A 13,648-nucleotide genomic window follows, 5' to 3' on the forward strand; every position below is an offset into this window, starting at 1 on the left:
CGCACCGCCTCGAACTTGAAACATTTCATCTGCATTTCGAGTGGACCAGGACCAGGATCAGCATCGCCATCGCCGTCAGCATGGAGGATGGGGTATTGGCATCAGCATCAGCATCAACAGCATTCAATTAATTTTCCGTACTTTTGCCATCCACAAAAGCGAAACTTTTGCAGTCCGACATCCGGAATTGTTGCCAACTTGAATGCTTATTTACGGACACAACAGCAACCAGCAACTGCCGGATTATGCCGAACATCATAAAACTTGCATCGACTCGTTAAACTGGCAGATGAAGTGGACCAGTAATATGACAAAGTCCCCCCGACAATACACTGTGAATAAATGTGGCTTATTGCTGAATAAAATAAGTAATAAAAACTCCAAAAACCCAAGAAAACACTTATTATAATCAGTTTTTGTAACAAAACCGCGGGAAGTAGTTGTCAAATGTTGGATTGTCATACACCGTTGAATTCGTCATAAAATTTCCAATCGAATGGCATTCACAGCTAAAATTGTTAAAATATTGGAAATTTTCGCCAAAAATGATGAGGTACCCCCTTATAAAAAATGCGAAAATTGGCAAAAAAATTATTTTTCCAAAATTAACCGGGGATGGATAGGCTTACATACTATTGGTCGCCAGCTGCCCAAAACAGTCAGTTTTATGGCTGTGCGTCTTATTTTGGCCAAGTTACAGCCAAAGATACTCATAAAAAGTGTGTTTTTTTATACATAAACTCCAAAAACCCAAGAAAACACTTTTTATAATCAGTTTTTGTAACAAAACCGCGGGAAGTAGTTGTCAAATGTTGGATTGTCATACACCGTTGAATTCGTCATAAAATTTCCAATCGAATGGCATTCACAGCTAAAATTGTTAAAATATTGGAAATTTTCGCCAAAAATGATGATGTACCCCCTTATAAAAAATGCGAAAATTGGCAAAAAAATTTTTTTTCCAAAATTAACCGGGGATGGATAGGCTTACATACTATTGGTCGCCAGCTGCCCAAAACAGTCAGTTTTATGGCTGTGCGTCTTATTTTGGCCAAGTTACAGCCAAAGATACTCATAAAAAATGTGTTTTTTTATACATAAACTCCAAAAACCCAAGAAAACACTTTTTATAATCAGTTTTTGTAACAAAACCGCGGGAAGTAGTTGTCAAATGTTGGATTGTCATACACCGTTGAATTCGTCATAAAATTTCCAATCGAATGGCATTCACAGCTAAAATTGTTAAAATATTGGACATTTTCGCCAAAAATGATGATGTACCCCCTTATAAAAAATGCGAAAATTGGCAAAAAAATTATTTTTCCAAAATTAACCGGGGATGGATAGGCTTACATACTATTGGTCGCCAGCTGCCCAAAACAGTCAGTTTTATGGCTGTGCGTCTTATTTTGGCCAAGTTACAGCAAAAGATACTCATAAAAAGTGTGTTTTTTATACATAAACTCCGAAAAACTCAAGAAAACACTTTTTATAATCAGTTTTTGTAACCAAACCGCGGGAAGTAGTTGTCAAATGTTGGATTGTCATACACCGTTGAATTCGTCATAAAATTTCCAATCGAATGGCATTCACAGCTAAAATTGTTAAAATATTGAAAATTTTTGTCAAAAATGATGATGTACCCCCTTATAAAAAATGCGAAAAATGGCAAAAAAATTATTTTTCCAAAATTAACCGGGGATGGATAGGTTTACATACTATTGGTCGCCAGCTGCCCAAAACAGTCAGTTTTATGGCTGAGCGTCTTATTTTGGCCAAGTTACAGCAAAAGATACTCATAAAAAGTATGTTTTTTTATACATAAACTCCAAAAACCCAAGAAAACACTTTTTATAATCAGTTTTTGTAACAAAACCGCGGGAAGTAGTTGTCAAATGTTGGATTGTCATACACCGTTGAATTCGTCATAAAATTTCCAATCGAATGGCATTCACAGCTAAAATTGATAAAATATTGGAAATTTTCGCCAAAAATGATGATGTAGCCCCTTACAAAAAATGCGGAAAATGGTTAAAAAATTATTTTTTTTCTTTCAAGCAATGTGCTCTTTTATGTGGAGATTTTTTTTAACTTTTTTCTTATAATACTTTATTTGATAGCATAAGCCCAAATGAACATTTGATTCACCCAGTGTAGACAATTAATATTTTTGGGTATGCCATGAAACTTCGTTCATTTACTGTTAATATTCGTAAGATTTAAAAGCATTCTTCGTAAATACACTTCTACACTGAAAAATCGATAGAAAAACTAAAATAAAAAAATGTCGGCCGAAGTTGAGGAGCTGCTGAAGCGTTTTCAGTCGATGAAGAACATAGTCGGCATAGTGGTGATAGACAACGATGGTATTGCCATCAAGACGACCCTGGACTACAACTTGACCCTGCACTACGCTGCCCTGATGCAAACGCTGAAAGAGAAGGCTCGCCAGGTGGTCCTGGATCTGGACGCCACCAACGAATTCACCTTCCTGCGGCTGCGGACGCTCCTGCACGAGGTGATGCTGTGCCCGCAGGAGGATTACTTCATCATGGTACTCCAGAGCCCCAGTGACTAAATAAGAAATACGCATCCTGCGGAGGCCCAAAACCCCATGTCATTTGCATCCGTTTAAAGGCAAAGTGTTCATTAAATGAAATGTTATTAACATATTCGCCATAGCATTCCGTCATTAATAGCATTCGCCTGCAAATTATTTGCATTGGGAATCGGAATTGAATTGGAATGCCATTTGCGTGCGGAGCAGTCTTATTCAATATGCATCCTTTGGACCTCATACATATATGCGCATCCTTTTCGCCCGCCCCCCAAAAAGCCCCCAGTATCCCGTATCCTGCATCCTGACCCGGCAAACTCATTTACAATAAATGAAGACTGACTGAGGCAGCCACGAAACAAATAAACTTTTTTGCGGCCCTCGTCAGGATGGCAGCGTGCAAGGATAGCGATGCCACGGTAACCAAAAGCGGGACGTTGCTCCTCCGGGCTTTGCTATTTTTCATTTAATTAAATATGTTACATGCAAAGTGCATTATGAGCATTGGGCGATGCAAAAACCCTGCTGATAACTTAGTAAAGTCGCACGGAGCATCGATGCCAATTTATCCAAGCATCGGTGCAGCTTGTAACTATTCGTTCGCGATAATTTAATAAACACCTGGTCGAAGGAGTAAAGATAAGTTAATAGAACAGTGTTGGCTGAACTTAATTTTAAAGGCAAAAAAGATACGTTTTAGTTTAAAATTCATTTAAGTGTCGTTATTAGAAATATAATTTAGGAAATCATAACATGGTTATTTTTTAAAAGCATTGTCAGAATTTTTTTAGTACGAGTTAGTCCCGTTTAACTGTTTAGGTCAGATTTGTGCGGAATAGAAAAATATGCCAGCACTGACATTAAGTTAGAACGAATGATGGTCTTCATTTAACCTTGGAACAATTGGTGACCTCAATAATGCTAGCATGATTCCAAATTCATTACTGAGTTACTTCTTGAAACGGAAGCCACACATTTTCTTGGTTACAAAATAAAACTCGGCTAAATATTAATATTGCAACCGAAGTTAAACTCTCTATTACAGATTTGTGCTCGAGGTAGAAAGTCTCACAATTTTCTTTTAATATATTTTATATAAATTTTTGATAGTAGTTTTAATGTCTTTCAGGTTGTTTTTTTTTTTATAGGCTAAAGACTTTAACTTAAAAGTAAGTCCCTCTTTTATAGGGCTTGCAGGTTCTTAAGGCTAGTAAACAACCATCAATCATTTAAAAAAAATGTAAAAGTCTGTGAGATGAACTTAAAACGCGAAAGAAGTTTTTTTAACAAATTCTAGGTTAGGTGTTGGTTATAGTTATAAAACAATGAGAGTTAGTTTACTCACTAAGAAATGAAATTTGGAACCTTACTACATTTGTCTAATGCTAATGTTATTTTTTAGTAAACAAAAAATGTTGCACTTAATCAAACTCTTAAAATTCCAAAGTCGCAAATAAATACCTAGTACAATGCAATGTTTGTATACCGCAGATAATTTTTAATTATTCATTAATTTTATCTTAAGTATACAAATTTCAGAAAAGAAGTACACTAAAACATTGATGTATAGCTTTCCGATAGCAGGCCCTATAAAAGAGTGGGTTTTCTGCCAGTTGCAATGTAATACGCTAAGAAATTCTAGACCAAAACAACACTAGTCTGAGAAGCTAAAAAATGATAGTTCAAGGCCTTGTTTTTATCATGCTGGTCGTTACTGTGTCTTCCAAACGTTTTCAAGGTCCTGAAAAACGTATTGTTGATGGAAATCCTGTTGGGACTCACATTCCTTGGCAAGTGGCTCTTTCGCAAAATGGATCCCTAATTTGTGGTGGAGTTATATACAGCGAAAGGGTTGTACTGACTGCAGCACACTGTGTGTATGGAGTTAAGATTAAAGATGTTTCTGTGCGTGCCGGATCATTATCTTGGAATTCTGGCGGTCAATTGGTGAAGATAAAGTCATCTGTTTCCCATGAGAAATTTAACCTGACAATTCTAACAAATGACATTGCTGTTCTTTTCTTGAGCTCTTCCCTCAAATTTGATAATTTCACACGGAACGTTAAGTTGGCCAAGAGAACTCCCGAGGTCGGAACACCTGCTACCGTTAGCGGTTGGGGATGGACATATTTTAATCCCGATGGTAAAACGCCGGATAAATTGCATGCCGTCACAGTTTTCGTAAAAGAACGAAAGCGGTGTGACAAGGCCTACAGCAAATTGGCAGAGTTATTGGCAGAAGACACAGATGTTTTTTTGGAGAAAGACCAAATTTGTGCATCTGCATTTGGAGCCGGTTCTTGTCCTGGCGACTCTGGTGGTCCATTGGTTACTACTTCATCCAAAAGGCTTATTGGGATCGTCTCTGGAGGTTTCCGATGCTTAACACCTAGTATTTACAGCGACGTTGCAGTTCACAAGAAATGGATCGAGAGCACTGTTAGCTGTTTCTGTCACTAGCAATATAAAAATTAATATTTTTAAAAATATACCTGCTAGTAAAAAAATAGTTTTAAGAATACTAATTGAAATATAACCTTTGTATTTTTTATATGCAAATATATATATCAAATTGTATACCAAGGAAACTAAAATTATTGACTATCTTTAAATTTTTTGGTTTGGCAAGCTTAAACATTGAACAGCAAATGTTAAATTTTGTTTACTTATTATTAAACTATTTTTTTTTTCATAATAGGAAATGAAAAATCTTCGAATTAAGTCTTAAAAAACCAAACAGAACTACTGGCCATTAAAAATTTGAGAACTTTGAAACTGTTGAAGTAAAACCAATTATTTTATGTATTTACATCTTTAAAAATTGATTTTAAGTCTGGTTTTCTTTCAGCACTTAATAAGTGATAGTTAAATTTAAATTAGGGGCCACTTTTACCACCCGACCGGATTGCATTGTCCAAGTTCAAAGTACACTGTTAGTTTAGCGACGCGAAACCTTTTTAAAAAGTTGATGATTTTACCGCAACTTAGTTGATTAACTGAATATATGGGTTTAAGAACACCAATGGTTGCTAGCTTCAACACATGACTTACCTGTTTCATTGGGCAAAGGTAACTCAGGCACTTGGAATCTCCATGTCTCAACTAAAAAGTGGGTACTTCATTAACAGCGCCAGAAAAAGTAATTTTAAAAATGGTTGTTTCAAGCTTTTATATGCCGCCCCTATTTTTAGTACTTTGAGTAATGAGAGCAATAATGTATTGAAGTTATGGTGTTGTCAAAAGATATTAGCAACAATATTATTGGGAATGGAATTCAGTTAATATGTGCTGCAAATAAAACAACCGTATTAAAATAGCGAACTTAAAATTAAATGCTAAAAATAGTTAAATTGGCTAATTTAGTTTCCAATTTATAGACCTAGTTTATATTTAGAATGGAGTTACATCAGGCAGACCTATAAAAGAGTGGCACAACTTTCAGTTCAGACATTGGAAACCAAAGTCAAACAAAGTTACAATGTACTTCGAGTGTCTGATCTCATTGACAAGTTTTGTCCTGCTTTCTGCTGCTCGGATTCCTGAGCCTGATGAAAGGATCGTTGGCGGCTACAATATTCCCATCAAGGATGTCCCTTGGCAAGTGGCACTGCTAAATAATGGTGTACACGACTGCGGTGGCATCATATACAGCGACCGGGTTATCCTGACTGCAGCCCACTGCCTCGAAGGTGTAAACCTTCAGAAATTCTGGATTCGGGCTGGATCTCCGATTTGGAGCAAAGGAGGTCAGCTGGTGAAAGTTCAAAAGGCAATATCACATGAGCAATACAAAAGCAAATCCCTTCCTAACGACGTTGCTGTGTTAATTTTGAGGTCACCCCTCAAATTCGATGCCAATGTACAAAAAATTGCTTTGGCTGATACAACTCCAAAAGCTGGTACCATGAGCCTGGTCTCTGGATGGGGATATACAAAGACAAAGGCGTAACTTCGCCAATACTTAAAGGCGTCAATGTAGCAGTCGTGAGTCAAACCGACTGCAAAAAAGCCTACAGTAATTCTATAATTACGAAGGACATGATCTGTGCCGGGGCACCTGGAAAGGACGCATGTACATTCGATTCCGGCGGTCCGTTGATTAGCCTTCCCGATCGGAAACTAATTGGCATAGTTTCATTTGGCAAGGTTTGTGCTTCTAACAATCCTGGAGTCTATGCCGATGTTGCTTTTTTCCGCAACTGGATCACTGATACAATTAAGAAAAATATTTAATTAATTTCTGTCGATCTATAAAATATTAAATCAATGTTTCAGAAAAAAATCAAATTAATACAATTTATCTTATGTTTTGAACACTTTTTGCTTTATTCTTCAAATGGTTTTTAGTTATTTGAAACACAAAAATATAAATTTAAATTTTAAATGTACAATTTGCAATTTAACTGTCAGATGTTTATATTTACTATTCCATTTTTTATCGTTTATTTTATTTTTATTTTATATTTTTTTTAGTATTACACATTTCAATTAACATGATGACATTTATAAATAAATTCTGAATTGAGTCAGTCATCTTTCACCTGTCAGCATGTCCGGCATTATCATATTTCTGTATTTTCCAATCATTGTTTTCCGTTTTCCCAGTGCCATGAGTTTCATCCAATAGCTAATAACCATTCCGTATTCCGTAATTCATAGCCCGTAATTCGTGAACCGTGACGATGTCCAAGACAGGCAATCAACGTGAACCCTCATCCACTCATCCGTCATCATCGAAAGCAGGCTTCAATCAGAGGAGAACTGGCCACATGACAGCTCCACATCCCGGCCCGAAACCGGAGAAGCGTCGCATCCTGGAACTGCATGCCATTTTCCTCAGTCACGATGGACGCGGTGACAACAAAATAGCCATTCGCCACCTGGGCAATTGTCTCCGGGTGATGGGCGCCAATCCCAGCGAGGCGATGATCGATGAACATGTCCGTCAACTTAAGGCCGCATCCTTGAGGCGCATATCCTTCGACGAGGTGATGACCATATACTGCAGCCTGGGCAAGCATGGCGGCCGGTCGAGACCCCAGAAAAAGCAGATGGAAGTGGAACAGTTCACAGCCAGTCTCAATCTCTTTGATAAGGATAATTCCGGTTTTCTGCCCGCCGTAAAACTCCGGCGTATTTTAACTCAGTGCGGCGAGTGCATGAGCGGATGGGAGGTGGATGATCTTCTAAGGGGCAGGATCAACGAACTGGGAATGGTCAACTACAAGCAGCTGATCCACGACATTATGAAGGATTAATAGACAGAAATAAAATAAATTGCTAGGGAACCCCTGAAAGTAATACACACAAAGACAGGTGAAAGTTTGTCTAAAATAAATATTTGTTGCAAGCCCCAAAAAAGGGAAAAAAATTTGTATTGTGGATTTTGTGGTTATAGTTTAACTGTGTTTATAATGTGCTTTTGAATCTATAAGCAATCCTTTTCAATACCCTTATACATACTCTTTGAACCGAAATTTAGGCATACAGAAAATAATAGATTTCAATAGGAATTTAAAATGTTTCTATTAAAGATAAAATTGTTTATGGCACTAAAAGTTTGCAAAAAAAAAAAATATATATATAAATAAATATAAGTAGAACCAGAACCCTGAGGTGAAAAAACATAAGTTTGTATAAGACTTTTACTCCGAAGCGATTCAAATATCGTGGCAAAGCAAAATTGGTTCGTAGAAATTTTAAAAATCTTGATTTTTAATTCGTAATAAAATAAATTATCTTGCGATGTTTTCTTGTGTTTCTATAAAATTAAACAGAAAATGTAGCTGGTGTAAGTCCAAATGCACCTTCCAGCCATTATTAATTGAGAGTGCCCCACAAACGGCATCATCAATTGTTCAGCAGACCTGAGTACTCCGCAGGGAAATGAATGACCCAAAAAGGCAACTGGACAGCTGAGTTCATCATCCATTCGGCCGTTCGACTGTGGGAATCCCCGGCTGCCCCGAACAAGTTCAATCGATTGCAAATAATTTCAAAGCGCTGCTGCTGCTGCGTTGCCTGCACCCAAAACATGGAAAGTGCCTAATGCTAATGCGTGATGATGCCTCCAGCTGTGGTCAGCGATTCGATTCAGTTGGTACATTTTGGGGGGGGACTTAGGGTGCGGTTCGCAGTTGCCAGCTGGTGGCAATAAATGCAAAAACATGCACTGCACACGGATCGATGGGCAGCATATGCAAATGCTGTCAAAAACATTCCGATTGCTGGTATATTTCCGACACATTTCGGTTGCTTTTAAAACAGGATAAAAAAGTCAAAACCAATTGAAAAGGGAGATTTTGGGGGAAGAATGGATTTGCTAAGCGTGAACCCTAAACTCTTGACTTTTTATGCCCCATATGATCGCTGTCAAAAGAGAAAGCTGACACTACTAAATCCCTACGATAGACAGGTTCTGTTTAAGGCGAGTTGAGGATATATTTTTTTAATTTTGAATCTCCTAAGACATTATGTATCTTTCGTAGGTAAAATCAAATGCATCTCTGCACTATCATGTGAGTCCCAGTTCCGGCAGTATAGAACCCTATTGCTTCAGCGATATCAGCATTAGTCTGAATAACTTTGATTTTCATGAGGATCTGGAGCAAAAACACCACTTTTGCATTCAATCCATGTATGCTCCCCGAGAATATATCAATGGCGAGACGACTTTGGCAATTTTCCAGCGAGTTTCCCGCAGTGATATCTCCTCAAAAAGTATTTTTGTTCGCCTGGAGGCAAAACCTTTTTCGTCACCTAATTTAAGACTGGACTTACTCTCTTCTTTGGGAAAAATTCCCATGGAAAGAGATATGCAACTTTGTCCCAATTTTCCAAATTCGTTGGAAGCATCTCAACAACAGGGAAAACCAAAGAAAAGCGGTCATATTACTAAGCTTGTCATTATAGGCTCAATGATTTTAGTTGTTTTTACAGCATATATGCAGCGTAAGCAAGTGCATGAGATGCTGGTAAATAATTTTACGGAGATAAAATAGAGCCTTAAGTTTGACTATTCTGGAAGTTATCATATGAGCTGTAGTTTTCATATAAAAAAAGAGTGTTTTATAAAAATAGAAAAGTTGTAGCCTTTTAAATGATATCTGCATTAACAGCTTTTAATTTTGATTTGTTAAACAAATGAAATAAATTGTTGTTAGATTAAAAATCTTCCTTAAATATGTTTTAAACGTTTTAGCTAATATTCTATTTATTTTTCTTGATCTTTTGGAGTTCTGATCAATCCATCGTAGGTAGTGAAAGACATTTGTGTAGAGGGAGGGCAGATTGACATATCCACAGCCATGTCCTTGGATGGCGATGCCGATCAGTTTGTTGGCCAGGACCAGAGGACCTCCATAGTCGCCGGGACAAATGTCGTTTTGGCTGTAGAAGGAGCAGAGTAGCTCATTGCCAATCGGTTCAATAAGCTCATCGATGCAAAGCTGTCGTGGCTGGATTTTGGTAACTCCGTTTTGCAGTTTCCTTGGCGCCACAAAGGCCTCCAGTTGCTTTTCGCCCCATCCTGCGTTGCTCGGGTACTCTTTTTCAGAGGGCTCGCTGGTGCTCAGTGGAATTTTGGTAACTCTATCGGAGGTGGCAGATGTCTTAAGCCACAGCAATGCAATGTCGTTTTTCAACTCTCGATACTTTTCATGCACTATCATTGCAGTCACGGCGATAATTGTTCCACCCTTATAGAGATCTGGCGTACCCACGCGTATAGTTAAATTTTTCAGGGGAATGCCTTTCACACACTGGGCTGCCGTCAGGATAATTCGATTATCGATGACACTGCCTCCGCACTCTTGATGACCATTTACCCACACAGAGGCTATGAATGTCCAGAAATCGAGCCGTGCATCGACGCCGTTTTGGATTCCAGTGGTGCCTCGTGATAGTAAAATCAACACGATGCAGTACCCAAAAAACATTCTGATATTGTCTTGAACTTAGCCAGAATCTTCATCTTCCTAGCAGATCTCGTTAAGACCGAGGAAAATTGGTTTTCATTCGGCGTTTCGCTTTCGACTTGGTATTTAAACGCAGAATTATTTTAAACTTCGCAAGAAAATGTTGATGCAAAAATATATACTTTGCCATTTTGGAAACAACATTTTTAGTTGCATAATTTTATAAGTGCTCTTAAATAACTGGATTACGTTAAAATTTACTTACAGCAGCAAAGTTAAACTTAAATACTGAATTATCTACTGTTTTCTTTTTTCTCTTTTATTATTTTTAAACTTGTTATCTGTGACTATTTGCTTTTAGTTTACTTTAATAATTTTTTGAAATAAAATAAATAAATTACTCACAGTCATAGCAAATTAAGCTTCCTAATGAAACCTTAGAAACAATATTAATTAGTACTATCTACCACCTAGTAAAGTGGAATAGTTAAGCCACTTATGCTTGGAACATTGTTTCGGACCTCCTGTGTGGCACAATATTTCAAAATTCCAAGGATTTGCACAAAGGATGGACGCAGTCCTTTGACCGATGACAGTTGAGAACATTAAATGGCAAACGATGGGCAATGGGTGAACCAGGTCAGTGCCACTCAATCTTGTGCGGTCAATTGTGGGGAAAAGGGTGGAGGCGGTGGGCGTGGCCATTGGCTAATTGGCGGCCGTAGTTCATTAGTGTGCGAGTCACACGCTGATTAGGCGGTTGAATTCGGATGCGGTTGCAATTTCGTGTCGCAACCACAACAACAATAACAATCGCCTGAAATTGATGGTATGGAAGCTGGATGCAAATGAATGGGACAAAGGTGCCCTTTGACCTCGATCAAGGCCTTTCATTAAGGCAACGAGATTAATACCGCCGAAGGTTCTGATAATAGTGGTTTGAGTATGAAAGATATAGCCCTCAAGGTGTAAATTGGTTTTAGGAAAATTAAAAAATAATCTTTAAGAATGAAACTTTATAAAAATAAATTTAATACCGAAGATTTACTATAAAAAAATACAAATTTAATAATTATTTAAACTTCTAATAACAAATATAAAAGTTAGGCGATTTCAAATTTTTTATTTATATATTAAATATATGGTAGAGTATTGAATAACAAAGTAAATTCGCTAAATTAGATTTCCTCTATTGAAGTGTTTTACAATGTAAAAAAATACATTCCCTTGCAGTCATGATCAATTGATATGCTTCGTTAGTCTATAATATCTTCAAAAACCAAGTTAGCTGATATTATTTTCCGGTTTCTTTTTTGTCCAATTGAAATGCGAGCAACAAGCCGCTGACAACGGTGGCCAAAACTGGCAACAACGCCGCCTAATCTCGGCTTAAAAACTTACCGCAAAACTCCTGGTGAAAATGGCACCGGACAAAAACAAGCCGAGCGGCAAACGAGCAAAGTCAGGGAAAAAGACCCTAGGGAAAAGTGGTCCATTCGTCGGAGGCGAGACAAACAAACAAGATGTGCCGGGGCCATAAATTAGCATCACTTAAGTGGGCTGATGAGAGTCCGAGTTCCTATGAGGGGGCGTGTAATCCTTTCAACGATTAATTGCAAACCAGAACCAGTGGAAGCCAATGATCTCGTGGGCCAGGGGCAATGGAAATGTGAATATAAATGGCTAAATCAGATGGGGACAAACACAAATGTCATGTGGGACAGCTAATGATATCTACAAATCCCCAAACTCAATCAATTGTGCGGTGGAAAGATAATGACAAGTTACATTTGTAAACTGGTTCGACTATTATACTCTCTTTTTGTCAAGAGCAGGACAAAAACCGTAGTAGATCAAATATTTTATACTCTATAAAAATATTGCTAGCTTTGATATTCATCTATTGTGGTTATGAGTTACATTAAGTAATTTCCAATTCAACTCTTTTTTTTTAATTTTTAATAGGTCTGTTTTTGAACATATTTTTAAATCCAAAAATTTTAAATAGTTTAAAATAAATATTCTCGAAACTTATTTACAAGAACATAATATAATCATTAAAATATTTTGACTACTTATTTATCAAGCATTTATAGAAAAACTCTAGGACTTTTTTTCAAAAATCGTTTTCAAATCTATTTATTTCAATGTTGTTCCTGCAATTGTTTCATTTCGATCCAAGCAATTACCAGCACATATCAAGGTTAAGGAGTGATGAGGTTAAAGTCCTCCCAGGGGGATGACCTTGGTTAACCCTATCGGCCCGTGCTGGCATCTCTTTCGCACTGCCATAAATCGTTTTTATGGCTTTCCATTACGTTGGGCAACTGTATTACGTACGTATACGTAATTTGCCTTGGGCAGCCTTGCACTGGTAACCCATTTTTATGTACGCCACGCTTTTTTTCGTACTAGGCCACACATTTGTGCAGCCTGTCGCCAATCGGTGACTTATTGCATTTTCCCCCGCCCATTCCCGCTTTTTCCCTGGCTTTTCCCCGATTTTACCCGCTTTCTCAACCAACGACAAGCACGATGCAGTCAACTGAAAACGCACTGAGCAAATAAACAAAGGAAGCGAGGAAAAAGTCTAAAAGAAATGCATTCGGTAAGGTGTATAGGTGGTTTAAATGGGTGGTAAAAGGATAAGGGGTTTTTCCTACTCGTGGGGATGGGGGTATCTTCCGAGAACCGGACCCCCGACTTCATTTGCTTGCCAAAACGGATCTCTGCGCCAAAGTGAGTGTGTTCACCTTGACTTATTCGCGGATTTTTCTTTTCCTCCATTTGCCATGGCATCTTTCCCTGATTTTCCATCTCCCTTCTCTCGGATTTTTTCCTCCTTTGCCGTTTGTTTGGCTTTGTTGTTGCGCCTTTAACATTTTTAATGAGTTGCAATGCAAAGAAGAGGGGTGTCCTGCCAAAGGGTTAAAAAGGGAGTATGCAGGATTCAACTTAAACATTTTTATTTGGAAGGTGCTGGTAAACCAGTTAAAACCAGGAAACCAGTTGAAAGCGTAAAGACTATTATGCGGTCTTCATTTCAACAGTAAATATGAATACAATTTTAACTTATTTTCTTTTAAGATTTGGGAAACAAAAGAATCCATTACAATTAATGAACATTGTGGAATGAAAATATATAAATATCTCAAAACTGTAAGTAGTCCATGGC

General features: G+C 37.7%; 6 protein-coding genes across 6 annotated transcripts; 5 read left to right on the plus strand and 1 right to left on the minus strand.

The window, feature by feature from the left end:
• Positions 1 to 2,075: 2,075 nt before the first annotated feature.
• Positions 2,076 to 2,672, plus strand: LOC128262679 (dynein light chain roadblock-type 1). The gene has a single exon (XM_052997076.1). It carries the CDS (start codon positions 2,285 to 2,287, stop codon positions 2,576 to 2,578), a length of 294 nt encoding a protein of 97 aa, XP_052853036.1. The 5' UTR covers positions 2,076 to 2,284; the 3' UTR covers positions 2,579 to 2,672.
• Positions 2,673 to 4,168: 1,496 nt separating this feature from the next.
• On the plus strand, positions 4,169 to 5,066 carry LOC128262669 (trypsin beta-like). Its single transcript, XM_052997063.1, has one exon. It carries the CDS (start codon positions 4,232 to 4,234, stop codon positions 5,015 to 5,017), a length of 786 nt encoding a protein of 261 aa, XP_052853023.1. The 5' UTR covers positions 4,169 to 4,231; the 3' UTR covers positions 5,018 to 5,066.
• Positions 5,067 to 6,013: 947 nt separating this feature from the next.
• On the plus strand, positions 6,014 to 6,914 carry LOC128262670 (trypsin beta). The gene is given in 2 exon segments (XM_052997064.1): positions 6,014 to 6,501; positions 6,504 to 6,914. Coding segments are annotated over 2 exon segments (753 nt in total). The 5' UTR covers positions 6,014 to 6,035; the 3' UTR covers positions 6,791 to 6,914.
• A 169-nt stretch (positions 6,915 to 7,083) lies between these two features.
• Positions 7,084 to 7,922, plus strand: LOC128262673 (myosin-2 essential light chain). Its single transcript, XM_052997071.1, has one exon. It carries the CDS (start codon positions 7,240 to 7,242, stop codon positions 7,813 to 7,815), a length of 576 nt encoding a protein of 191 aa, XP_052853031.1. The 5' UTR covers positions 7,084 to 7,239; the 3' UTR covers positions 7,816 to 7,922.
• An 869-nt stretch (positions 7,923 to 8,791) lies between these two features.
• Positions 8,792 to 9,558, plus strand: LOC128263568 (vesicle-associated membrane protein-associated protein B). The gene is made up of 2 exons (XM_052998699.1): positions 8,792 to 8,984; positions 9,046 to 9,558. The coding sequence occupies exons 1-2, from the start codon at positions 8,871 to 8,873 to the stop codon at positions 9,556 to 9,558; spliced, it is 627 nt and encodes a 208-aa protein (XP_052854659.1). The 5' UTR covers positions 8,792 to 8,870.
• Positions 9,559 to 9,637: 79 nt separating this feature from the next.
• Positions 9,638 to 10,642, minus strand: LOC128262668 (trypsin alpha-3). Its single transcript, XM_052997062.1, has one exon. The coding sequence runs from the start codon at positions 10,492 to 10,494 to the stop codon at positions 9,679 to 9,681; it is 816 nt and encodes a 271-aa protein (XP_052853022.1). The 5' UTR covers positions 10,495 to 10,642; the 3' UTR covers positions 9,638 to 9,678.
• Between the last annotated feature and the right edge of the window lie 3,006 nt (positions 10,643 to 13,648).

The sequence above is a fragment of the Drosophila gunungcola genome, unplaced genomic scaffold (genome assembly GCF_025200985.1).
Source record: "Drosophila gunungcola strain Sukarami unplaced genomic scaffold, Dgunungcola_SK_2 000001F, whole genome shotgun sequence".
Classification (NCBI taxonomy): domain Eukaryota; kingdom Metazoa; phylum Arthropoda; class Insecta; order Diptera; family Drosophilidae; genus Drosophila; species Drosophila gunungcola.